The 27,860-nt window shown below is 42.7% G+C and overlaps 2 protein-coding genes across 15 annotated transcripts in view; one reads left to right on the top strand and one right to left on the bottom strand.

Annotated features, from left to right (window-relative positions):
- The window catches only part of LOC109876120 (vinculin), a 46,604-nt gene extending 40,558 nt beyond the window's left edge, over positions 1 to 6,046 (top strand). For 3 of the 8 annotated variants that reach the window (XM_020468579.2, XM_031835932.1, XM_020468578.2), the window contains 7 exons: positions 13 to 315; positions 408 to 532; positions 714 to 914; positions 2,103 to 2,273; positions 3,152 to 3,355; positions 3,438 to 3,542; positions 5,209 to 5,355. In XM_020468579.2, the coding sequence (XP_020324168.1) occupies positions 13 to 315; positions 408 to 532; positions 714 to 914; positions 2,103 to 2,273; positions 3,152 to 3,355; positions 3,438 to 3,542; positions 5,209 to 5,355 (1,256 nt within the window). Of the gene's footprint in view, positions 1 to 12; positions 316 to 407; positions 533 to 713; positions 915 to 2,102; positions 2,274 to 3,151; positions 3,356 to 3,437; positions 3,543 to 5,208 lie in introns of those variants that run through there. The other 5 variants (XM_031835935.1, XM_031835934.1, XM_031835931.1 and 2 more) reach the window with 4 other exon arrangements.
- Positions 6,047 to 13,215: 7,169 nt separating this feature from the next.
- LOC109876118 (AP-3 complex subunit mu-1) lies at positions 13,216 to 27,851 on the bottom strand. 7 transcript variants are annotated; one of them, XM_031835928.1, is made up of 10 exons: positions 27,651 to 27,851; positions 26,239 to 26,425; positions 24,436 to 24,526; positions 24,137 to 24,308; positions 20,535 to 20,672; positions 20,311 to 20,396; positions 19,692 to 19,825; positions 19,360 to 19,567; positions 18,965 to 19,109; positions 13,216 to 14,733 (listed from the first exon to the last, which is right to left on the bottom strand). In XM_031835928.1, exons 2-10 carry the CDS (start codon positions 26,418 to 26,420, stop codon positions 14,633 to 14,635), a joined length of 1,257 nt encoding a protein of 418 aa, XP_031691788.1. In that variant the 5' UTR covers positions 26,421 to 26,425; positions 27,651 to 27,851; the 3' UTR covers positions 13,216 to 14,632. The 7 variants fall into 7 exon arrangements, with proteins under 7 accessions (XP_031691788.1, XP_031691785.1, XP_031691787.1 ...); XM_031835925.1 differs by having other exon boundaries at positions 26,239 to 26,422; positions 27,651 to 27,834; XM_031835927.1 differs by lacking the exon at positions 27,651 to 27,851 and adding an exon at positions 27,427 to 27,635.
- Between the last annotated feature and the right edge of the window lie 9 nt (positions 27,852 to 27,860).

The following is a 27,860-nucleotide window of genomic DNA, read 5'->3' as shown; positions in this document are numbered from 1 at the left end:
GTGTGTGTGCAGGTCTGGTGGATGAAGCCATAGACACCAAGTCTCTGCTGGATGCGTCTGAGGAGGCGATAAAGAAGGACATCGATAAGTGTCGTGTCGCCATAGCGAATGTACAGCCACAGATGCTAGTTGCCGGGGCGACCAGCATAGCTCGGCGAGCCAATCGCGTACTTCTGGTAGCGAAGAGAGAGGTGGAGAACTCAGAGGACCCATGGTTCAGAGAAGCAGTAAAACGTGCATCAGATATACTTAGCCACACTATATCACCTATGGTTATAGACGCTAAGGCTGTGGCCGGAAATATACAGTACCCAGGTACTTACACGCACGCACACATATATGCCTTGTTTCTGCCATTTGTATGTACAGAATTTGACTGTAATTCATGCCCATACTCTCCCACTCAGCCCTTCAGAAGGCCTTTTTAGATTCTTGCCTCAGAATTCTGGCTGCTGTTGGGAAGGTCAGAGAAGCCTTCAGCCTCCCGGAACCAGACTTCCCCCCTCCACCCCCAGACCTAGACAAGCTACACGTGAGTACAAACACACACACACACACACACAGTGTTACACAAACTCTTGAACTGTTTCAGCGTCAGGCAATGTTAATTAAAACAAGAAAAACAATGCTATCTGGGGCTTAGAGGGGGCCTACATCTCTCCGTCCGTCCAACCGTCTTTCTGTCCATCCGTCTGTTTGTCTGTCCCCTCCAGGTGAGTGATCAGGAGCAGGCCCCGCCTAAGCCCCCCCTACCAGAGGGAGAGGTGCCCCCACCCCGCCCCCCACCTCCAGAGGAGAAAGAGAGAGACAAAGATGAAGACTTTCCAGAGCAGAAGGCAGGAGAGCTGCTCAGTGAGCCCATGATGGTGGCTGCTAGGCAACTACACGATGAGGCACGCAAGTGGTCCAGCAAGGTCCGCACAAACACACACACACTATACATACACTGCTCTGGTGTTAGGGTGCTAGCCATTAGCTTTAGTGCAGCTGTAAGTATGTGCTAGTGTGTATGTGTGTTAGTGCAGGTGTTCATGCATTTCTCAGACAGGAGTAGACCTACTGTATACGGTTTAGCTGTGCTAGTAGGCCCTACCAGTGGTATTACTGTGGTAATGCAGGCTTAGTTCCAGTGGTAATGTAATCTATTGGGTTTAGTGCAGAGTTTTACTTCAGCTACTGTATTAATATCTACAGAGGAAGGATTGGTTATGACAAATAGGAGAGTTATGGAGGGGTTATGGTTATGATATAGGAGACATGTGGAGTGGTTGGGTATGACAGACGCGGTTCTCTGATGTCCTGTGTGTCTCTACTCTGAGTTGTGCAATAAAGGGATTTCTCCAACACAACTGTGTTGCTGAAATATGAAGATCTGGGAGCTGATTCCAATTTCAGACGAAAACTGGAAACTGTCATCTGAGAAAGGTGTCTGTTGCAAAATTCCCTTAACTTTACTAAAAATTCCCCAAATTCTCAGATTTTCCAGAAATTGTAGGATTCCGTATTTCTTGCTTATTCCTTTCTGATTCCGGGAATCTTCCAACCAGGATTTCCGGAAAACCTGGGAATTTTGGGAAAGTTACGGGAATTGTTTAACCCTAAACAAGAGGACTAGAACAGAACAGTCTTACAGAGTATGGACAAAAACACAATTCTCTCTCTGTCAGAGTCAATATGGGTTTGGTTTCTGTCTGCAACACAACATTGAAACAATTATAGAATAATTTTGTACCTGTATCTAAATGAACACTGTAGCCCAGGCGGACTCCCTCTCCCCCTACCACAGCTCTCCTCATTGCTACCTGCCTAGCCCAACTCCTCCTTCCCCTCCTCTCTCCTCCCTGATAGAACTGTCTGCCTCTTCTCCTCTCTTCTTTCCGTTCTCCCCCAGTGGTAGTATCGCTTTTTCCCCTCCATTCTCTCATTCCTCTTCCTCCCGACTGTAGACTTCCTCTTGTCCTTCTCTCCATTCAGTGCCTGTCATACTAACGCTCTACTTTCTACATGCTGCCTCCCATCTTATCACTCTCCTCGTCCCTCTGCCTCTCTCCTCACCCCTATCCCTCCTACTCCACTCCCCTCCTCTCCTCACCCACCCCCAGCCTGAGGAAGAGGAGGGTGTAGAGGTAGATGATGAAGACGAGTTTACTGATGGTGAGGATGACTATGAGCCAGAGCTGTTAATGATGCCGTCTAACGGCAATGCCGTAAATCAACCCATCCTAGCCGCCGCACAATCGCTTCATCAGGAGGCGCGCAAGTGGTCCAGCAAGGTACTGGCCACTGCATCCCCTCTGCATCCTGCTGTTGAAAAAGTAACTTACTGTTACTATGGGAACAAGTAATTTACTGTTACTATGGGAACTTGTAATTTACTAGGATTACGTTTTCAGAAAGGTGTAGACTACGTCCTGACTGCATCCCATCTGCACCGCTACTATGGAAACTCTCGGCTCTGCATCCTGCTGTAACCATGGGGACATCCAATCAGCTATGGCTGCTGCATTACTCCTGGACACTTAGTTGACACACAGTTGTGTTTACATTGCGTTGTTGGGGTTAAGGTTGCCTGTGAGGATTGTTGTTGGAATGGCACCTTTGTTGCACCTGCTGGATAAACTGATACTGGCTTCTCAAGTCCCTCCCTTGGGTAACTATGTGGTTTAGAGTAGGAGCCAGACGCTCTGACTCTGCCTTTGTCCAACCTGTGAAGCCAAGGATGACAGTTTCTCAATACTTTCTGGGTGATGTAGTGTTCCTAGCTGCCTGCTGTTGGTAGGATGACACTTCCTGCTTTGCCTGATGATAAATATTAACCTCCACCTGACCATCATCACATGGTATAAGCTATCGGCGATGTATGTGAGTGTGTGTGAACGTGCATGCCTGAGTGTTGTAAAACATTCTAAATCAAGCTCAAGAAAACGAACTTTTGGACAACACATTTTCATTACACATGATCGTCAACCATTGAAGATCAATGTCTGAGAACATATATGTATGAAAGACTAACACAGAGGCATGGAGATGTGGAACGTGAAACACGTCAGATGCATTCAGGAGTACCCCACCCATCCACAATACTAACTCCTTCTTTCCCATTGTCCCTCCCCCAATCTCCCCCATCACACCCTTCACCCTTCCTCCACAGGGAAATGACATCATTGCGGCGGCCAAGAGGATGGCGTTGCTGATGGCTGAGATGTCCCGGTTGGTACGTGGCGGCAGCGGTAATAAGCGGGCTATGATCCAGTGTGCTAAAGACATTGCCAAAGCCTCGGATGAGGTCACCAGGTTGGCCAAAGAGGTGGCCAAGCAGTGTACTGACCGACGCATCAGAACCAACCTGCTGCAGGTACTCAAGCACGCACATACAAACACGCACCTGCACGCACACTCACTCAGGGGGTGTACTGTAACATGCTGTTTGTATCCAGGTGTGTGAGCGTATCCCCACCATCAGTACTCAGCTGAAGATCCTGTCAACAGTCAAAGCCACCATGCTGGGACGAACCAACATCAGCGAGGAGGAGTCTGAACAAGTGAGAGAGAAAATTAAGAAAAAAAATCCTCAGCAATCTACACACAATACCTCATACCGACAAAACGAAAACAGGTTTTTCAATGTAAAAAAAAAATGTATTAAAAGTAAAAAAAACAGAAATACCTTATTTACATAAGTATTCAGACAGCTTGCTATGAAACTTGAAATTGAGCTCAGGTGCATCCTGTTTCCATTGATCATCCTTTGATGTTTCTACAACTTAATTGGAGTCCACCTGTGGAATATTCAATTGATTGGATATGATTTGGAAAGGCACACACTCTGTCTATACAAGGTTCCACAGTTGGCAGTGCATGTCAGAGCAAAAACCAAGCCATGAAGGAATTGTCCGTAGAGCTCCAAGACGATTGTGTCGAGGCACAGATCTGGGGAAGAGTACCAACAAATGTATGCAGCCTCGAAGGTCCCCAAAAACACAATTCCCTCCATCATTCTTAAATGGAAGAAGTTTGGAACCACAAAGACTCTTCCTAGAGCTGGCCACCCGGCCAAACTGAGCAATCGGGGGAGAAGGACCTTAGTCCAGGGAAGTGACCAAGAACCCGATGGTCACTCTGACAGAGCTCTAGAGTTCCTCTGTGGAGATGGGAGAACCTTCCAGAAGGACAACTATCTCTGGAGCACTCCACCAATCAGGCCAGAAGCCACTCCTCAGTAAAAGGCAAATGACAGCCTGCTTGGAGTTTGCCAAATGGAACCTAAAGACTCTCAGACCATGAGAAACAAGATTATCTGGTCTGATGTAACCAAGATTCAACTCTTTGGCCTGAATGCCAAGCATTATGTCAGGAGGAAACCTGGCACCATCCCTACAGTGAAGCATGGTGGTGGCAGCATCATGCTGTGGGGATGTTTTTCAGCAGCAGGGACTGGGAGACTAGTCAGGATCGAAGGAAATATGAACAGAGCAGATCCTTGATGAAAACCTGCTCCAGAGCGTTCATGATGTCAGACTGGGGAGGAAAGTTCACCTTCCAACAGGACAACGAGACAATGTAGGACTGGCTTCGGGACAGGTCCCTGAATGTCCTTGAGTGGCCCAGCCAGAGCCCGGACTTGAACACCGATTGAACATCTGCAGAGATCTCCCCAAATACATACCCAAGACTCGAGGCTGTATTTGCTGCTTCAACAAAGTATTGAGTAAAGGGTCTGAATACTTATATAAATGTGATATAATATATATATATACAGTGCCTTGCGAAAGTATTCGGCCCCCTTGAACTTTGCGACCTTTTGCCACATTTCAGGCTTCAAACATAAAGATATAAAACTGTATTTTTTTGTGAAGAATCAACAACAAGTGGGACACAATCATGAAGTGGAACGACATTTATTGGATATTTCAAACTTTTTTAACAAATCAAAAACTGAAAAATTGGGCGTGCAAAATTATATATATATGAGCAAAAATGTCTAAAAACCTATTTTTGCTATGTAATTATGGGGTATTGTGTGTAGAGGATAAAAACAATTTAATCGATATTAGAATAAGGCTGTAACCTAACAAAATGTGGAAAAAGTCAAGGGTCTGAATACTTTCTGAAGGCACTCTATATATTTTCAAACCTGTTTCAACTCCCTTGCTCCCCCAATGGCCACAGTGTTTAACCTCTCTCTCACTCTCTCCCTCCAACATCCAGGCTACAGAGATGCTGGTCCATAATGCCCAGAACCTGATGCAGTCAGTCAAGGAGACAGTGAGAGAGGCCGAGGCTGCTTCAATCAAGATCCGCACCGATGCAGGCTTCACCCTGCGCTGGGTCCGCAAGACCCCCTGGTACCAGTAACACACACTGGTGCCAACACACACATACAAACAAACAGGTGTAGTTTTACGGCATACTCTCTATGTGTAGTTAGTAGAGTACACTTAACGACATCCCTGTTGAAATAAGTTTGAGTTGTTAGCTCCAAAGTTCAATTTATCCATTACCATGTTATTATGTAGGACAACAGCTTCAATATATATTTTTTGTATGTTAGGTTTCAAGAGTTTTTTTTAGCATGAAGAGTTTTTATATTTTCTAAACATGGTGACTTCTTTTTTTACCTGTCCCATTCTAAATGAATGTCACCGGCCCACTTCAACCACTGGTACACAATGAATGGGTTCTAAATGCCACCCTATTCCCTATATAGCGCACTACTTTTGACTACAGCCCTATGGGTCCTGATCAAAAGTAGAGCACTACATAGGGAATAGCATGTGACGTACAGTGACAGCTTTGTTTGTATGATGTTAATATGATATGAAGTGAGTGATATGCTATTTATTGACTTCTGGAAGCTGTCAGGCTGGCGTGTTGGTTGGTGCTCAAGAGATGCTTCCTGTGTTTTTACTGAATTTTATTTGACATGTCACAAACATCACCAAAGACTTTGTTTTACACCACTGTATATGAACATACACTATACACTACCGTTGGAAAGTTTGGAGTCACTTAGAAATTTTGCCAATTAAAATAAGATGAAATTGATCAGAAATACAATGTAGACATTGTTAATGTTTTAAATGACTTTTGTAGCTAAAAAACTGCAGATTTTTTTAATGGAATATCTACATAGGCGTACAGAGGCCCATTATCAGAAACCATCACTCCTGTGTTCCAATGGCACATTGTTAGCTAATCCAAGTTTATCATTTAAAAAATTCTAATTGATTATTAGAAAACCCTTTTGCAATTATGTAAGCACAGCTGAAAACTGTTGTGCTGATTTAAAGAAGCAATGAAACTGGCCTTCATTAGACTAGTTGAGTATCTGGAGCATCAGCATGTGTGAGTTTGATTACAGGCTCAAAATGGCTAGAAACAAAACTTTCTTCTGAAACTCGTCAGTCTTATTGCTTAAGGCCAGTTTTATTGCTTCCTTAATCAGCACAACAGTTTTCAGCTGTGCTAACATAATTGCAAAACGGTTTTCTAATGATCAATTAGCCTTTTAGCTAACACAATGTGCCATTGGAACACGGGAGTGATGGTTGCTGATAATGGGCCTCTGAACGCCTATGTAGATATTCCACAAAAGAATCTGCCGTTTCCAGCTACAATAGTCGTTTACAACGTGTCTAAACTGTATTTCTGATCCATTTGATGTTATTTTAAATGGACAAAAAATTAGCTTTTCTTTCAAAAACGAGGACATTTCTAAGTGACTCCAAACTTCTGAACAACAGTGTATATACAAAAGTATGTGGACACCCCTTCAAATTAGTGGGTTTGGTTATTTCAGCCACACCCGTTGCTGGCAGGTGTATAAAATCGAGCACACAATCATGCAATCTCCAGAGACAAACAATGGCAGTAGAATGGCCTTACTGAAGAGATCAGTGATTTTCAACGTGGCACCTTTCCAACAGGATGCCACCTTTCCAACAAGTCAGTTCATCATATTTTTGCCCTGCTAGAGCTGCCACGGTCAACAGTAAGTGCTGCTATTGTGAAGTGGAAACGTCTAGCAGCAACAAAGGCTCAATGGTAGGCCACACAAGCTCACAGAAAGGTAACACAGAGTGCAGAGGCGCGTAAAAATTGTCTGTCCTCGGTTGCAACACTCACTACCGAGTTCTAAACTTCCTCTGGAAGCATCGTCAGCACAAGAACTGTTCGTCGGGAGCTTCATGAAATGGGTTTTCATGGCCGAGCAGCACAAGCCTAAGATCACCATGTGCAATGCCAAGTGTCGGCTGGAGTGGTGTAAAGCTTTCCGCCATTGGACTCTGGAGCAGTGGAAACGCGTTCTCTGGAGTGATGAATCACGCTTCACCATCTGGCAGTCTTGATGGCCGAATCTGGGTTTGCTGTTTCCCAAGAAAGAGCTACATGCCCCAATGCATAGTATCAACTGTAAAGATTGGTGGATGAGGAATAATGGACTGGGGAAGTTTTTCAAAGTTCGGACTAGGCCCCTTAATTCCAGTGAAGGGAAGTCTTAACGATACAGTATTCAATGACATTCTAGACAATTCTGTGCTTCCAACTTTGTGGCAACAGTTTGTAGAAGGCCCTTTCCTGTTTCAGCATGACACTGCTCCCATGCACAAAGCAAGGTCTATACAGAAATGGTTTGTCGAGATCGGTGTGGAAGAACTTGACCCCATTGGACACCTTTGTCATGAATTGGAACGCCAACTGCGAGCCAGGCCTAATCACCCAACATCAGTGCCCGACCTCACTCATGCATGCTCTTGCGGCTGAATGGAAGCAAGTCAACGCAGCAATGTTCCAACATCTAGAGGAAAGCCTTCCCAGAAGAGTGGTGGCTGTTATAGCATCAAAGGAGGGACCAACTCCATTTTAATGCCCATGATTTTGGAATGAGATGTTTGATGAGCAGGTGTCCATATACTTTTGGTCATGTAGTGTATGATAGGACTTTCTGACAACCTTAAAAGCACAATTAATGCAGATTGTAAAGATCCAGTTAGAAAACACTGAATGTACTCAACTTTATTAGAATCTTGTTTTCTGGAGTTCAAAAAGACAATTAAATAAGATTGTTTTGCAGTGTGATTGTGACACTGATTAGATTATTATTTTCTGTATGTTCCAGGTAACAGTTGAACTGTTAGTTTGGTACTTTTTCATGAGTGAACACTAAAGCCAATCTTTACAGTTACACATCCCATCCACCTGCTCTATCAGTGTGAATGTGTTTGTCTGTGATATATGTTTATGTGTGTGTGCGCATGCAAGTATTGGTATTAAGCTGTAATGGTTAAGGCCGGTAAAGCACCACAGTACTGCTTAGGGTAAAGCAGCCTACAAGCTGGGTTTAAGGCTGTCAATACTGTGGTTTATGCTGGTACAGTACAGGTGGCAGTTCTAAAAATGTAGAATTTTATTTTTAGCCAGCTAACTTTCCAAAATTGCTTGAAATAACTTAAAAGTTTTTGAGAAATGTGACTATTTATTAAAGTTTGGTGGCTAACTTGATAGTCCCGATATCTGGAATACCCCACTTGTTAACCATCTTTATTTATGTTATTATGGTTACATATTGAGCATGTAGTCACTGAGCCCCCTGTCCATGTATAGGTGTGTTGTGTGCACAGGGTTAGGGTGTGTATTCTGTGAATGTACGTATAAAACACTGTCAGACAGCCTGCCAACACATACATTGTATTGTGCCTTGGAATAATAAAGAAAACAACATTAAAATATATTTTGTCTTTCATTTATATATTACATCTACAGTGCCTCCAGAAAGTATTCACATCCCTTGACTTTTTCCTCATTGTTGTTACAGCCTGAATTTAAAATTGCTAAAATACATTTTGTCACTGGCCTAGACACAATACTGCATAATGTCAAAATGGAATTAGAGTGAGATCAAGTACTCCAGTACTTTGGATTTGAAATGATACAATGACTAAGGAGGTTAAGGTGCAGACCCTTTAATTTAAGGCTATTTTCATCCATATCAGATAAACCGCTTACAAAATACAGCACTTCTGTACATTGTCCCCTAATTTTAGGGGACCAAAAGTATTGGAACAAATTCAATGATGTATTAAAGTAGTAAAAAGTTCAGTATACTGAAAAAAATATAAATGCAACATGTAGTGATATTTTCCATACACACAAAAAGCTTATTTCTCTCAAATTTTGTGCACAAATTAGTTTATTTCCCTGTTAGTGAGCATTTCACCTTAGCCAGGATAATCCATCCACCTGACAGGTGTGGCATATCAAAAAACTGATTAAACAGCATGATCATTACACAGGTGCACCTTGTGCTGGGGGACAATAAAAGGACAATAAAATGTGCCATTCATCCACCACAATCACCTCGTTTCAGCATAATAATGCAATGCCCCATGTAGCAAGGATCTGTACACAATTCCTGGAAGCTGAAAATCCCAGTCCCAGTTCTTCTATGGCCTGCACACTCACTAGACATGTCACCCATTGAGCATGTTTGAGATGCTCTGGATTGACGTGTAAGACAGTGTGTGCCAGTCCCGCCAATATCCAGCAACTTCGCACAGCCATTGAAGAGGAGTGGGAAAACATTCCACAGGCCACAATTAACAGTCTGATCAACTCTATGCGAAGGAGATTTGTCACGCTGCATGAGACAAATGGGGATCACAACAGATACTGACTGGTTTTCTGATCCAACAATTTTTTAAAGGTATCTGTGACCAAGAGATACATATCTGTAGTGAAATCAAGTCGTGAAATCCATAGTGAAATCCATAGATTAGGGTCTAATGAATTTATTTCAATTGACTGACTTCCTTATAAATCAAATCACATTTTATTTGTCACATGCGCTGAATGCAACAACACCTTAGTGAAATTCTTGTACATGTAGGTAAAAAAAGTGACTATGCATAGATAATAAACAGAGTAGCAGCAACGTACGCGGGTGGGGGGGTCAATGCAAATAGTCTGGGTAGACATTTGATTAGCTGTTCAGGAGTATTATAGTTTGGGGGTAGAAGCTGTTAAGAAGCCTTTTGGACCTAGACTAGCTCCGGTACCACTTGCCGTGCAGAAGCAGAGAGAACAGTCTATGACTAGGGTGGCTGAAGTCTTTGACAATTTTTATGGCCTTTCTCTGACACCGCCTGGTATAGAGGTCCTGCTTGGCAGGAAGCTTGGCCCCAGTGATGTACTGGGCCGTACGAACTACCCTCTATAGGTCGGACGCCAAGCAATTGCCATACCAGGCAGTGATACAACCAGTCAAGATGCTCTCGATGGTGCAGCTGTAGAACTTTGAGGGTCTGAGGACCCATGCCAAATCTTTTGGGTCTCCTGAGGGGGAATAGGCTTTGTCGTGCCCTCTTCTTGACTGTCTGGTGTGTTTGGACCATGAGTTTGTTGGTGATGTGGACACCAAGGAACTTGAAGCTCTCAACCTGCTCCACTACAGCCCGTTCAATGAGAATGGAGGCATGCTCGGTCCTCTTTTTCCTGTAGTCCACAATCATTTCCTTTGTCTTGATCATGGCCAGGTCTTTGACCTCCTCCCTTAAGGCTGTCTCGTCGGTGATCAGGCCTACTGTTGTGTCATCGGCAAACTTAATGATGCTGTTGGAGTCGTGCCTGGCTATGCAGTCATGAGTGAACAGGTAGTACAGGAGGGGCTTGAGCATGCACCCCTAAGGGGCCCCTGTGTTGAGGATCAGTGTGGCGTGTGTGTTGTTACCCTTACCACCTGGGGGCGGCCTGTCAGGAAGTCCAGGATCCAGTTGCAGAGGGAGGTGTTTAGTCCGAGGGTCCTTAGCTTAGTGATGAGCTTTGAGGGCACTATGGTGAACACTGAGCTGTAGTCAATGAATAGCATTCTCACATAGGTGTTCCTTTTGTCCAGGTGGGAAAGGACAATGTGGAGTGCAATAGAGAGTGCATCATCTGTGGCTCTTCAAAAACAAGGACATTTCTAAGTGATCCCAAGCTTTTGAACAGTAGTGTACATAGACTTGAAATCCCTGGACACTTTAATAAATGGAACATTAGTCACTTCAATAATGTTTACATATTTTGCATTACTCATCTCATATGTATATACTGTATTCTATTCTACTGTATCTTAGTCTATGCCACTCTGACATTGCTCGTCCATATATTTATATATTCTTAATTATATTCCTTTACTTAGATTTGTGTGTATTGGGTATATGTTGTGACATTTTTAGCTATTACTGCACTGTCAGAGCTAGAAACAAGCATTTCGCTACACCTAAAATAACATCTGCTAGACACGTGTATGTGACCAATACAATTTTATTTGGATGCATTTGCTTCAGGTTGTGTTTTGCCCAATATGAACTGACTGGAGTAATTTTCTTTCTAAGTGAGTACACTGAAGAAAAATATAAAAGGCAACGTGTTGGTCCCATATTTCATGAGCTGAAACAAAAGATCCCAGAAATGTTCCATACGCATAAAGCTCATATTTCTCTCAAATGTTGTGCACAAATTTGTTTACAACCCTGTTCGTGATTAAACATGATCATTACACAGGTGGACCTTGTGCTGGGGACAATAAAATGCCACTCTAAAATGTGCATTTTGTCACAATGCAATGCCAAAGATGTCTCAAGTTAAGGGAGAGTGCAATATACATTCTGAGTGCAGGAATGTCCAACAGAGCTGTTGCCAGATAACTTAATATACATTTCTCTACCATAAGCCACCTCCAACATTGTTTTAGAGAATTTGGCAGTACGTCCAACCGGCCTCACAGCTGCAGACCACGTGTTACCACGCCAGTCCACGACCTCCACATCCAGCTTCTTCACTTGCGGGATTGTCTGAGACCAGAAAGCCAGACAGCTGATGAAACTGTGGGTTTGCACAACCGAAGAATGTCTGCAAACTGTCAGTAACTGTCTCAGGTAAACTAATCTGTGTGCTCGTTGTCCTCACCAGGGTCTTGACCTGATTGATTGCTAGAAAAGTGTGCTCTTCACTGATTAATCCCGGTTTCAACTGTACCGGGCAGATAGCTTCATGTGGGTCAGCGGTTTGCTGATGTCGAAGTTGTGAACAGAGTGTCCCTTGGTGGCGGTGAGGTTATGGTATGGGCAGGCGTAAGCTTGCATTTTATCAATAGCAATTTGAACGCACAGAGATTCCATCACAAACATTGGCACAGACACACAATACTATACATTCAGATGGATTTAGTATTGTAGATATGTGGTAGTGGTGGAGTAGGGGCCTGAGGGCACACATTGTGTTGTGAAATCTGTGAATGTATTGTATTATAAAAAGAAAATGGTATAAACTGCCTTAAATTTTGCTGGACCCCAGGAAGAGAAGCTGCTGCCTTGGCAGCAGCTAATGGGGATCCATAATAAATAAATGCAAATACCGAGATGCAATCCTGAGGCTCATTGTCGTGCTAAACATCCGCTGCCATCGCCTTGATTCAGCACGATAATGCACGGCCCCATGTAGCAAGGATCTGTACACAATTTCTGGAAGCTGAAAATGTCCCAGTTCTTTCAATGCTTGCATCCTCACCAGACATGTCACCCATTGAGGATGTTTGGGATGCTCTGGATCGATGTGAACAACAGCGTGTTCCAGTTCCCGCCAATATCCAGCAACTTCGTACAGCCATTGAAGAGGAGTGGGTCAACAGCCTGATCAACTCTATGCGAAGGAGATGTTGTGCTTATCTTAATTTTTTTGTTCAGTGTAGATAAGATGTTTCTGAACACTTATAAATTAATCCTGAAAAATGCCATGATGATCATTGTGCCTCTAACTTTCTCACTCATCAGTATTCACGATTAATTCATTATTATGCATAATCATGGTAGCATCCACATTAACAACATTACTCTAACCCTCTATGGGAAAATGTCTATTGTGTATCAGGCATGACAAATTCCAGATAGCACATTTCATTCCTTGGAACTTACGTGGGAACGTAAGCATTTGGTTTCCAATTGGTCCAAGTGAACATTTTGCCTGTTCTGTGAATGCACATTTTAGTTTGCAGGGAGGTTTTAAAAACATTATATGAATAATAAAAGAATTTGGTAATAAAATAAGTTTGAGAACATTCTAAAATGTTGTGACCCCAAACTTTCACTAAGACTTAATTACACTGCTAGCTTACATTTGGGATAACTGTTCTGAACTCCAAGCACCCGGCTCATGGAAACTAATTTAAGCATTAAATCATGCAAACATAAATGTTTTATTGTGGCATGCCGTCCCGTCAGTGACATTCTAACCTATGATCTTCTTGACTTCATCCGTGCATTTCGTCCACTGCACCACCAGGAAGGAGCTAGCATGCCATGTTTTTTTAACTCATACAAAGCTGTTCATTTTAGTCTATTCAAACAGAACCCATTTCAAAGAAAACAAGTTCAGGCCAACACACCTGAACACACTTAACAAGATAGAGGATAGAGAGTTTAGTTGACGATGAGAATTAATGTTTTTAAATAACATTCTTAGAACGTTACAAAATACTTGCTTTTAGTTTTTATGGCAAGTTTTCTTAATGTTCTGAGAACATGACTTTAAATATAACCATGAGGAAACCTGCAGAAAACATTATGAAGTACTGAAATTTCCACAGAAGAACATTGTTTCTTATTGTTCTCTGAACTTTGAGAACATTCCCAATGTCAAACAAGTTGGAGAATGTTCCTAGAACATTACCAAAATTGAAATTAAATGTAACCATGTTTGAACTTTTAGGAAACGTTTTGTTAAAGTAATGAAATACAAAGACAATAATGCTTTTTTGTCAAGTTCTTTAACTGTGCTGACAATGTTCCAAAGCCAAGCAACTACCCTGCACCATTCCCAGAAGGTTGTGGGAAGGTTGTAGGCAAAATAACATTAGGACAACCAAAAGGCCCTGGTTTTTATAATAAAAAAAAAATGCAGTAGTGACTTTATGTATATTTATTAATACTTGCAGTAATTGTTAGCCTGTATATTAATTAACACCATGTATGACCAAATGAGATTCCACTCTTGGTTGCAGTTACTCAGCATTAGAGGGTTATTAGTCATAAAATGGTCAAAAAATATGCTTTATATAAAACTAGATATTAAATCTTTACCTGCTAAAGCAGAGAAATAGAAGATAGAAAGAGGTGAGATGAGTGAGCAAGAGAGCGAGAGGTGGGCTGTGCTGGAACACAGTGAGATTCCGTAGAGGTTATTTAATTCCAGATACAGGAGAAATAATAGGTTGATTGTCCAAAACAATTCCCTTCGCAGACCAACAACTCCATTCCATCCAAATAATAAACATTTAAATAAACAACAAAGTTATTTAATACAGGCTCTGTCCCTAATATAGAAGGAGTATAGGGGTATAAAAAGGCATAAGGTAGAAGGGTTGACACTGGGCATGTAAAAAGCTCAATTCAGTTTGCTGTTGCAGAGCCACAACAGTCTGCTGTGACGTGAACCTTTTTACAAGTTTCAGACATTTGTCATAATGGACCGATCATGGCTCTGAACTACAAATAGAGAGCATAATAGTTGACAGCCAGCGTGTCTAAGAGTTGACCTTTGACCCAGAGCATTAGGCACGTTGGCTAGTTGACCTATGACCTTTAGGTTTCACTCTTCAAGTCCGCACCTGGAACTTCCCAGCCTTGGTGATGTATTTAACCCCTTTAAAAGGCTTGTACTTCTCACCAAACATATCCAGCCTGTTCACCTTCAGTCCTAAAACACAGTTAGCATAAACGCATCACCATTTGTTTTGCTCTGTACTGAATTTTCTTTATCTTGACATTTTGACCGCTAACATGCACTATTTTTGGGGAATGTATTAACAGTTGACAAATAAACAAAATACTAAAAGATTGTTTTTGGGTTAAATATATCATGGATTTACCATAAACTTTACAGTTACCATATATTTACACATTTATCAAAACGCCTATACTGTAACATTTATCGACACACATTTTCTCCATTGAGTCTGAGGTTTATTAGGTACACCCATTTATACTGAACAAAAATGTATGTAAAGTGTTGGTCCCATGTTTCATGAGCTGAAATAACAGATCATATACATTTTTCAAATGCACAAAAAGCTTCTCTCAAATTTTGTGCACAAATTTGTTCAAATCCCTGTTTAGTGAACATTTCTCCTTTGCCAAGAATATCCATCCACCTGACAGGTGTGGCATATCAAGAAGCAAAAGTGTGCTCTTCACAAATTAATCCCGGTTTCAACTGTACCGTGAAGATGTGAACAGAGTGCCCCATGATGGCGGTGGTGTTATGGTATGGGCAGGCATAAGCTACGGAAAACAAACACAATGTGCATTCCAATTGCCATCGATAAAATGCAAGAGATACCATGGCGAGATCCTGAGGCTCATTGTCGTGCCAAACATCCGCTGCCATTACCTTGATTCAGCATGATAATGCACATCCCCATGTAGCAAGGATCTTACACAATTCCTGGAAGCTGAAAATGTCCTAGTTCTTCCATGCCCTGCATACTCACCAGGCATGTCACCTATTGAGCATGTTTGGGATGTTCTGGATCGACGTGTACGACAGCGTGTTCCAGTTCCCGCCAATATCCAGAAACTTCGCACAGCCATTGAAGAGAAGTGAACATTCCACAGGCAACAATCAACAGCCTGATCAACTCTATGCAAATGAGACGTGTCACGCTGCATGAGGAAAATGGTGGTCACACTTGATACTGACTGGTTTTCTGATGCACACCCCTTTTTTTAAAAGGTATCTGTGACCAACAGATGCATATCTGTAGTCCCAGTCATGTGAAATCCATAGATTGGGGCCTACTTTACTTATATGAACTGTACAGTGGTTCCTCCTTTAAAAAGTTGTGAGCTTTCGCCGCGGGACTTAGAGGTAATTTGTGGTTTAGTACGGTACCCTGCTTCACCACTTTATTGCTCCAGACCAGCGCAATGGGGAGTTAGAGAATTGATTATGCTTTTGGGCCCTACTGTGTCTCTAACTGACAATGAATGGGCGACAAACCTAAATAGAAACTGATAATTGTGCACAACTTCAATATTACTTCCTAAAACTGTTGTTACACAAAGGTTTTTATTCTTTTATTGCTTAGGATTATTTTGCTCTTACTGAAGTACTGTATGCCACTCCCAACCGGTCACATTGTACAGTTCTTGAGGGGCGCAATGGTCTAAGACACTGCATAGCTGTGTTACAGATGCTGCTTCAATACCTGTGGTGGGCTCAACTGAGAGACCCATGAGATGACTGTAGGTTTTTGGTTTTTCTCCCTCTAAAAACAGAAATAAATATTCCTAAATAACCAACTGGCTTGATTTACAAATGAGTAACAATGTCTCACTCACTCCATGTTCAAGAATGTCCTTTTTCCTCGCTCATTTTATGTTATTTGAAAACGAAATCTCCAAAATATTGTTATTTTTAAACAAAGTGACTATTATTATTCATTTAGAATTATATAAAAGCCCGTTGGATATTCTCACATATATATTATTAACCCCGTTATTAGCAGGACAATATATATTGGTCACAGCTCCCGAGTGGCGCACAATGGGACTGCATTGCAGTTTTCCAGCTGTATCCACTGAAAGCGCGCGAGATTCAAGGCACAAGGGCAGGGGGCACGGGATGGGCCGCAGAGCCGTGCACAGAAGACCGACCTAGCCCATGGGAAAGGGAGGAGGAAGGGGGTGGACACCCACCCTGCCACACTGGCAACACTTTAAGGGGCATTGCACTAATAATGGCGCTGACTAGGGAAACATTCCCGCTGTTCTGTTCTTAGTGCCAGTCTGCAGGTTCAAACTAAAACAATGTAACTAATAAATGGCATCTTTATGCTTTCATTCATAAAATAATAAAAATACTCTTTCAAAATGCTGATGTTTATTTAGTTATGGATCCATAACGAATTACTACGGGAATAAATATCACTGAATTACAGAAATATCCTCCAATCCTCTTTATATGTAATTATTGGCGGAGAGTCACATCATATTTTTTAGATATACTGTAGGCGACAAGAGTCTCACTAGTATTGAGTAATGTGATGTTAAAAGTGGTGTAGGTCTTATTTAAATAGGATTTATTTAACTAGGCAAGTCAGTTAAGAACAAATTGTTATTTACAAGAACAGCCTACTCCTTCCGCCTCGTCGGGGAATTGAACCCCGGTATCCTGCGCACCCGCAGGACACTACATTCTTTAGCTAAATAGACCAGTACTGTACTCCCGGACCATCACGTTGTACAGCGTCATATTTCCCGTCCCCATCCTAACGGAAACCCAGAGGGTTTCTTGTTTTCCTTGGAATAGAACCACCATAATATTAAATCAAATTAATTAAGCAGGTACCAGTCAAAAGTTTGGACAAACCTACTCAATCCAGGGTTTTTATTTTTACTATTATTCTACAATGTAGAAGTGAAGACATCACAACTATGAAATAACACATATGGAATCAGTTAAGGTACAAATTCTTATTTACAATGCTAGTTAGTGCTAGTTTGACCCCCAGAGGGCATCTTTGAGAAGCATTTGGTAGCCTTCAATAAGGCCTGTACTAGAGATTGCGGGCACGCGGGGGACAGGGGTTCAATTCGTCAACGGCGAAAAACTAGCACTAACAAGCATTAATGGTACCAGTGGTTCACACCTAAAAAACGTGCCATAAAATTCTGTGGCACCATGCAAGCTGCACTGCAACTTTTAAAAGATGAACCATTGTAACAAAATCTTTGAAATTGTTGCATATTGCATTTAAATATTTTTTTCAGTGTAGTGCAGTATAGGATGCCCCTATGTCTCCAGAACAACCTGAATTTTTCAGGGAACGGAAGTGCTGCACAATTGGTATCAAGAGGACCTAACATGTGCCCGAAAAATATTCCCCACACCATTACACCACCAGCCTGTAACAAGGCAGGATGTGGCCATGGACTCATGATACTTACACCAAATCCGGACTGCCATCAGCATGACTAATCAGGAGCTGGGATTTGTCAGAGGAGGCAATGTTTTTCCACTATTCAATTGTCCAGTGTTGGTGCCCACTGCAGCTGCTTCTTCTTGTTTTTAGCTGATAGGAGTGGAACCCGGTGTGGTTGTCTGCTTCAATAGCCCATCTGTGACAAGGACTGACGAGTTGTGCATTCTGAGATGCCGTTCTCAGAATTTGTACTGCACCGTTATTAGCTTATTTGTGACTTGCATGTTAGCTTGCATTTATCCTTTGACCTCTCATCAACGAGCTGTTTTCGCCCACAGGACTGCCACTGCCTGGATGTTTTTATTTTGTCTTACCATTCTCGGTAAACCCTAGACACTGTCGTGCATGAAAAGTCCAAGGGGTCGGCCGTTTCTGAGATACTAGAACTGGCGTGCCTGGCACTGACGATCATACCACGCTCAAAGTTTAGGTCACTCGTTTTGCCCATTCTAAACGTCCAATCGAACAGTAACTGAATGCCTTGATGCCTGTCTGACTGCTTTATTTATATAGCAAGCCACAGCCACGGCTCACTGTCTGTAGGAGTGAACCATTTTCGTGAATGGGGTGGTGTACCTAATAAACTGAGTATACATTGATATTTAGCATGCAGTATTACTATGGCAATACAACCTTTTACAGAGCATGTTAATACCCCAAACATAATAAACTTTACTGCAAAGACAGAGAAAGATTAGCTTAATTCCAAATATACCCCTAGCACCTATTACTGAGCCACTCATAGATCTATGAAAATTGGATCAATGGAAGCAATATGGTCCCATTTCAACAGTCAATAAGGAGGCAAGACTAAACAATTACCATAAGACTTCTACTTATCCAATTCCTCCAGATCTACAAGGGGGCTAGGTAGTAGGAACCGATTTGGAATAACCCAACAATTGGGAGAGGCTGAAAGGGACAAAAGTTACAGGTCAGGGGTACCTGATATTGCAAGTTGCTGTATCTTCAGGTCGATGTTCAGACTGGGGTTCTCCTCTGGTTTGGGGGCTCCAGCCTGCAGACTCAGACTACCTCGCAAGTTAGGAAGCTTCTGTGGGTTCAACTTTCCAATGTCCCACACTAACAACTAGAGAGAAGAGAGCGCGGGAGAGAGAGAGAGAGAGAGGAAGAAGAAGAGAGAGAAGGGGGGGGGGGGGGGGGGGGGTTAGGTTCAGGGGTACTTGTGAGATGGAGAAGTTTGTTAATAGTAATGTCTGCTGATTTGCTGTTTACCTGGTCTAACTTGGAAATAGGGACGTAGGTATAGCTACTCTGTGTAGTGGTTAGGCTCAGGGGTTAGAGGTTACAAGGTAACAGGGTAGTAGGCGTGTAGTTACCTTTGTACCATTGTCATATGTGTAACTGCCCTGTGTGGCAGTCAGATTGATGCTGAGGATAGTTTTGGGCAAGTGGACCGTGACCATCACCCCTTCGACCGTCTTCCCCATGGTCTGCTTCGGTCCAACGGTCACGTCCAGACGGCCATCAGAACCACACTCAAAGAAACTGATGCTCTGCTTCACATACACTGGGATGGCTACAAGACTGCATAGAATATAACAGAATAAATAGAATATTACCAATACTATTATTAAACTGGGATGGCTACCAGACTGAAAATAATAGACATGGTAGTGTTAGGATTAGGGGTCAGAGTTTAAAGCCTTACTTCTGTGCATTGACGTGATAGGTCATTAGGGTGAAGTTCCCATCAGGGGGAATGAAGGAGAGGACGCGCTCAGATTCCCAGAGTTTATAGCGAACACATGGGTGGAAACTCACATCGTCAAGGAGACGAGGATTCTGCAATGACAAAATGCAGTATGAATAGACCAATACACTGGGGCTCTCTCTCTGTGTGTGGGAAGGGAAATGCCTAGTTAGTTGCACAACTGAATGCATTCAGCCGAAATGTGTCAGGCTGCCTTAATCAATGTCCACAGCACCCGGGGAGTAGTTGTTGTTGGGGGTTTACTGCCTTGCTCAAGGGCAGAGCGGCAATATTTTTCCACTTTCCTGGCTCGGTGATTTGAACCAGCAACCTTTTGGTTACTGGCCCAGCGCTCTTAACCGCTAGGCTACCTGCCACCCGTGTGTGTGTGTGTGTGTGTGTGTGTGTGTGTATGTGTGTGGTCAATTTGAATTGAAGGAAATCAATTCAAGAAGTAACTTTCAAAAGTTATTTATTATTTCAATTTTTTTATTAAAAAGTAAAATCACTTCCTGAAATGACTACCTTCAATTCGAATGGACCCCAACCCTGATATAGTGTGTGTGTGGGGGCCCACCATGAAGGAGAGTGTGAGGTCGGGCATACCAGACAGCTTGACACACGCCTCGACCACGCCCTGGATCTCCGCAAACACTGTTGTACCTGTTAACCAATCATAACACAGCTTACAGACGACACACACACACACACAAACTCCTGATGCCTGACCTTTAACCTCTGGATCTGACTTCCAGGATCTCTGCACCGTGGTGCCGGTGGACAAGTCAGTACTGCTCCTACCTGATTGGTCCAGGATAGCGTCAATCTCCTCCACCACGTCAAAGTAAGCTTCATTATTGGTGTACCTCACTCCGGCCCGCCTCCACGGGATGGTCGACAGCTGACCAGTTAGCAATGTGTCTCCAACGTTACTGGTCCCTGGAACACACACACACACACTTTTTAAACTAACTCATACACTGCTGCTACAGTTTATTATCTATCCTGTTGCCTAGTCACTTTATCTCAACCTACAGTGCTTTTAGAAAGTTCACACCCCTTGACTTTTTCCACATTTTGTTGTGTTACAAAGTGGGATTAAAATGGATTTGTCATTTTTTGTCAACGACCTACACAAAATACTCCAATGTCAAAGTGGAAGAATATTTAAAACAATTTAATGGAAAATAAAACACTAATATTTCTTCATTAGATAAGTATTCAGCCCCCTGAGTCAATACATGTTAGAGTCACGTTTAGCAGCGATTATAGCTGTAAGAGCTTTTGCACTGCTGGATTGTATGATATTTGCCCATTATTTAAAAAATGATTCAAGCACTGTCAAGTTGGATGTTGATCATTGCAAAACAGTCATTTTCAAGTCTTGCCATAAATTTAGAAGCCGATTTAAGTCAAAACTGTAACTAAGTTACTCAGGAACATTCAATGTTGCCTTGATAAGCAGACTAAACCAAGTTTCCTCTATAATTTTGCCTGTGCTAAGCTCTTCTCCATTTCTTTTTATCCTAAAAAACTCCTTAGTCCTTGCCGATGACAAGCCACCACCATGCTTGAAAATATGAAGAGTGGTACTCAGTGAAGTGTTGGATTTGCCCCAAACATCACACTTTGTATTCAGGATAAAAAAGTGCATTTCCTTGCCTCTTTTTTTGCAATATGTACTTAAGTGCCCTGTTGCAAACAGGATGCATGTTTTGGAATATTTGTAATCTGTACAGGCTTCATCCATTTCACTCTGTCATTTATGTTAATATTGTAGAGTAACTACAATGTTTTTAATCCATCCTCAGTTATCTCCCATCCCAGCCATTAAACTCTTTTAAAATCACCATTGACCTTATGGTGAAATCCCGGAGCGATTTCCTTCCTCTCCGGCAACTGAGTTAGGAAGGGCGCCTGTATCTTTGTAGTGACTGGGTGTATTGATACGCCATCCAAAGTATAATTAATAACAGCCATGCTCAAAGGGAAACTCAATGTCTGCTTTTTGTTTTTACCCAGTAGGTAGGTGCCCTTCTTTGTGAACCATTGGCCATGTTCTGTTATAATCTCCACCTGGCACAGCCAGAAGAGGACTGGCCACTCCTCATAGCCTGGTTCCTCTCTAGGTTTCTTTCTAGGTTCTGGCCTTTCTAGGGAGTTTTTCCTAGCCACCATGCTTCTACACCTGCATTGCTTGCTGTTTGGAATTTAGGCTGGGTTTCTGTACAGCACTTTGTGACAGCAGCTGATGTAAGAAAGGCTTTATAATTAAATTAGATTGATTGAGGTTTATCAGTGCAATTTTTACTGCCAAATAACTTTTTCAGCTAGCTGGCCGTAAAAATTGCACTGATAAACAACGGGGAATTGTAGTCTCCTCGTCCTTCTGCAACTTGCCTGCCAATGCATGCTTGTCACTACCAAGCACCCAAGCTAACTGACAAAAGTTGGCTAGATTGCTACTTCCAAACAGAAATGAGAAAACACCTCACTCTGACCATTTTACTCGCAGAAGCAGAACTGGTTAGGCTGTTTACATGTTGTTATCTAAAGCATTGACTAACTATTACTTTTTTTGCCTACGTTTACTGACACCAGTCATATTCAGCGGTTGTTGAGCATTTGTAAATGTATCAGTTGTTCTGCGCTCTGCCACATTTAGATGGAGTGCTCTGAAATCGGAGTAGATAACCAGAGTGAATTTGCAAATGCAAGAGATACGCTAACTGGATAACAGTTGGTTAGCCTGCAAGAACTTGACGAAATGAAACCTGTAGCTGTGTATAACCACCAAAAGACAATATGAGGAGAAGTCAGTCAGTCAGTCACCCACTCCTCCAATGGCATGACATGAAATTATCCTACCTAGCTAACGATAGACTCAGGGTTTTTAGCTTGCTAAATAATTGTATTTTTTATTTGATTTAACCTTTAACTCGACAAGTCAGTTAAGAACAAATTCTTATTTACAATGACGGCCTACCCTGGCCAAACCCTTCCCTAATCCGGACGACGCTGGACCAATTGTGCTCAACCCTATGGGACTCCTGATCACGGCCGGTTGTGATACAGCCTGGGATCGAACCAGGGTCTGTAGTGACGCCTCTAGTGCCTAAGACCGATACGCTGGCCTATTAGCCACATTATGACTGACTTGTGATCATTGACAGACAAAGTACTGTCAGTTCCACTTTAAACTCTAGGTCCCCGTTACTTTGTGTGCTAAATGTGAAATGTTTTTTGCAATGTGAAGTAATAGTAATAGATTTATCTTGGGAAATGCTTAACGGTTGTGTTTTTGTATTGTTATGATTGGAACCTACTGGCTTTTTATGTCCCAGTGTATGGACTGCTTATCCTAATAATGCAGTGTGTAACTGCTGTTTTTCCCTCAGCCCTATGCAGTGGTGTAGTGGTGCCTGGAGAAGTGGGTATAAGCTAATTTTGCCAAAAGGTTCCCAAACGGCCCACCCCGTGAAGGAAATGCACCAGTCTGAAAAATCATATTTTTCAATAAAAAAATAAAAAAATCCTATATATTTTTACCGATTTTCACTCTCAAAATTACGTATTTTTTTAATACAAATAACAAAAGTTTGATCCAAGTCCACAACAATGCTTAAACCACATCAATCTGATTGTGTGGGCCTGACAGGTCCTGGCTCCCCAGTGGGTGGGTCTTTGTCCACCCAGGAGCATCCATGTCTATGCCCCTGATGCAAATTGCGCATGACGACAATTGCAGCAACACAAATAACACTTCGGACTAAACTGTTTCAATATCTGGTTTGCATAACCATTGTTGCCTAAGTTAGCATTTACTGGCGCATATCGTTAGTTGAAACATCTTTCCTACTCTACCGGCTACCGATGTCATTCTTCTGTGAGCTGTTCCATGCCAAAACCTGCAGGCAGCAAGAGCTACACACTCTTGCTGCCTGCAGATGATATTCTGCTGAAACTAGGCTGTGTGCATGTGAATATATTTCACGTGCTTTGTGATTGGGGCAGAAAGGTTGCAAGTTCAAATCCCCGAGCTGACAAGGTACAAATCTGTCGTTCTGCCCCTGAACAGGCAGTTAACCCACTGTTCCTAGGCCGTCATTGAAAATAAGAATTTGTTCTTAACTGACTTGCCTAGTTAAATAAAGGTACAATTTAAAAAATTGTGTAGTCTACTTTGTGCATTATTTCTCTATTGTACTACATAACTGATCAGTCGTATACCTCCACTACACTACTTTGATATCAGTAGGGATTAAGAAGTGAGTATACGCAATGCCCACTGAAAAAAGTTGCTAACCGACTTGTCAAAACTATAGTTTGTTAACAAGAAATTTGTGGAGTTGTTGAAAAACGAGTTTTAATGACTCCAACCTAAGTGTATGTAAACTTCCGACCTGTCAGTGTGTTGACAACAGATCGGAGGATGGTGGGTGGTCTGATCATCTCTTTGAGGACGTTAGATTCGGTTGCCAGGGGAAACCCGTTGTCAAGCATCTCCTCCAACAGCTCATACACCATCACCATGTGGTCCTTGACTACTGTCTCCGAACACTCCCCAAAGTAGTCCTGCAGAAAAAAAACGCACACACACACACTTAAACATTACTGGTTATAAAATAGTTAACTAATCCAGGTTGAACTAGTCAGGTTGAACTAATCCTGGCAATCTGTCAGGCTTAGAGTTGTGTCAGACCTGGATCATCTCTGCGACGCGGTGCAGGAACTCAATGACAAACAGCGGAGGAACCTCAGTCTGGATGACAGAGAGGAAGAACAGCTTGTCCCTGTAATAATAAAATGTGTGAAGCAATGTTCATACATTGTATACAAAACAAATGTTGTAAAAAAACACACTAATAAAGACAGACCTTAAAACTGTCTGTCTTGAGTGAGCAGGTTTTTACATTGGCTTTGGATATATGACAGTTTCCTAAATAGTGATAGTGTGTGCGAGCGTGTCTTTCTATGCATACATACAGTGCATTCAGAAAGTATTCAGACCCCTTGACTTTTCCCACATTGTGTTAGCCTTTTTCTAAAATTGATTAAATGATTTGTTTCCCCTCAAATCTACACACAATACCCCATAATGACAAAGCGAAAACAGGTTTTTAGAAATGACCTTATATACGCAAGTATTCAGACCCTTAGATATGAGACTCAAAATTGAACTCTGGTGCATCCTGTTTCCATTGATCATCCTTGAGATGTGTCTACAACTTGGAGTCCACCTGTGGTAAATTCAATTGATTGGACATGATTTGGAAAGGCACACACCTGTCTATATAAGATCCCACAATTGACAATGCATGTCAGAGCAAAAATCAAGCCATGAGGTTGAAGGAATTGTCGTAGAGCTCCAAGACAGGATTGTGTCAAGGCACAGATCTGGGGAAGGGTAGAAAACATTTCTGCAGCATTGAAGGTTGCCAAGAACACAGTGGCCTCGTCATTCTTAAATGGAAGACGTTTGGAACCACCAAGTCTCTTCCTAGAGTTGGTTGCCTAGACAAACTAAGCATTCGGGGGAGAAGGGTCTTGGTCAGGGAGGTGACCAAGAACCTGATTGTCACTGACAGAACTCCAGGGTTCTTCTGGAAGGTTCTCCCATCTCCACAGAAGAACAACCATCTCTGCAGCACTCCACCAATCAGGCCAGACGGAAGCCACTCCTCAGAAAAAGGCACATAACAGCCCGCTTGGAGTTTGCCAAAAGGCACCTAAAGGACTTCTCAGACCATGAGGAACAAGATTCTCGGGTCTGATGAAACCAAGATTGAACTCTTTGGCCTGAATTGCCAAGCGTCACATCTGGAGGAAACCTGGCACCATCCCTACGATGAAGAATACCGTGGGGATGTTTTTCAGCGGCAGGGACTGGGAAACTAGTCAGGATCGAGGGAAAGATGTACAGCGAGATCCTTGATGAAGTCCTGAGCGCTCTGGAGCAGGTTATCAGACTGGGGAGAAGATTCACCTTCCAACAGGACCCTAAGCACACAGCCAAGGCAACGCAGGAGTGGCTTTGGGTCACATCTCTGAATGTCCTTGAGTGGCACTGCCAGAACCCGGACTTGAACCGGATTGAGCATTTCTGGAGAGACCTGAAAATATCTGTGTAGCGACGCTCCCCATCAACCTGACAGAGCATGAGAAGATCTGTAGAGAAGAATGGGAGAAACTCCCCAAAGACAGGTGTTTCAAGCTTTTAGCATCCTACCCATGAAGACTTGAGGCTGTAATTGCTGACAAAGGTGCATCAACAAAGTACTGAGTAAAGGGTCTGAATACTTATGTAAATGTGATTTCTGTTTTATACATTTGCAAACATATCGAAAAAAAAACGTTTTTCACTAGTTCATTATGGGGCAGTGTGTGTAGATTGATTAAGGGGAAAAAAATATTGAATCAATTTTTTTCATAAGCCTGTAACGCAACAAAATGTGGAAAAAAATCAGGGGGTCTGAATACATTCCTAATACACTGCATGCATGACCTGTAGATGCTGATGAGGTAGTGATGAGGGGTGTGTATGACAGGTGGAACGTCCTCAGGTTCCAGAGCCTTCTCTTTGGCTTCCAGGAAGTAGTCACACACCGACCGACTGACCACACTTTTCCAGTGCTTCTCCAGGAAGATCTCCCCCGAAGGGTTGATCAAGAACAGGCTGTTGATCATCTCTGCTGGTAGAGAGGGACAGGTGTTACACGGGTAGGTTTGTTTGTGTGTGGCCTACCGAGTGGCGCAGTGGTCTAAAGAGATTCTGGGTTCGAGTCCAGGCTCTGTCGTGACCGGGAGAACCATGGGGCGGCGCACAATTGGCACAGCGTTGTCCGGGTTAGGGGAGGGTTTGTCCGGCAGGGATGTCCTTGTCCCATCGCGCACTAGCGACTCCTGTGGCGGGCCGGGTGCAGTGCACGCTGACACTGGAGCAGTGTACTTGTTTCCTCCGACACATTGGTGCGGCTGGCTTCAGGGTAAAGTGGGCATTGTGTCAAGAAGCAGTGCGGCTTGGTTCGATTGTGTTTTGGAGTACGCACAGCTCCCGACCTTCGCGTCTCCCGAGTCCATACGGGAGTTGCAGCAATGAGACAATACTAACTACCAATTGGAAGGGCTAAGAATAAATAAATATAAAGGTTTGTTTGTGTGCTCACGGGTCCACAGCCCTAAGCCAAAGGTGTAACACGTGTCCTACATTACATGGCTAGAGATATATTATCTACCCCATGGATCAGATCAGTGGGATAGACAGGCCAGAACAGTACGACAGACCAGGGTTGTGTACAATGCACAATGAAATCACTGTCTTTCACTTTAGTTTGGTATGTGCCACGTTGCATCCAAGATGCAGAGACAAACTCCAGATGTCTAGAAGGGCTGTACAGCATAAAGTTGATCCATGATGATAAATATCATCCACTGTCAGATGTTAAAATCAAAGCCTAGTAGTCCACTGGCTAAATAGTTCAATCTGGTTATTAACTAGCTCATAAACTGTCTGCACCGATATGGACTCAACGAAGTTAGCCTAGCCTTGCAGCCTCGAGCACAGTGATCGAACTGTCTGCAACATTGTAGCCAGCAATCTTATTCTAGCTTGTGACATTCAGCAAGATGAGTCTTGTTAAATCGGTTGATATAGCGGTTAAATTAGTTAAAGTGTATCAAAAAGTATCGTTACCTGCTTTGTTCCAGTGCTAGTGGCAGGAATAAAACTGTGTTGCACTGTCAGAGTAGTCTGGCCACTATACACAGAAGCCTGATTTAATATGCAAATTTCTACTCTTATCAGCACAATATACAACCTTTAAACATTACATAAAACCTTTGAACATTCAACCTCGACATCTGTGAATATCTGTGTGTAACATGCACTGACCGAAAAGCACAACATCAACTTCTTACCAAAGTTCCAGTATTTCTAGTCAGGCACAATCGTCTGCAGGCAGCTAATATCGCGTTCAAAACAACTGGAATCTCGGAAATCTCCGACTCCGCAGCAGTCTACGGCACTGCAGCGCTAAGAGGCGTCACAACAGACCAGGGTTGTGTAATGTCACAACCGGCCGTGATCGGAAGTCCCATAATTGGCACACGCGTTATCCGGGTTTGCTC

Source organism: Oncorhynchus kisutch, linkage group LG11 (genome assembly GCF_002021735.2).
Source record: "Oncorhynchus kisutch isolate 150728-3 linkage group LG11, Okis_V2, whole genome shotgun sequence".
In the NCBI taxonomy this organism is placed as follows: domain Eukaryota; kingdom Metazoa; phylum Chordata; class Actinopteri; order Salmoniformes; family Salmonidae; genus Oncorhynchus; species Oncorhynchus kisutch.
Note: the sequence above shows the minus strand (reverse complement) of the source record. Positions and strands in the feature narration are given on the sequence as shown.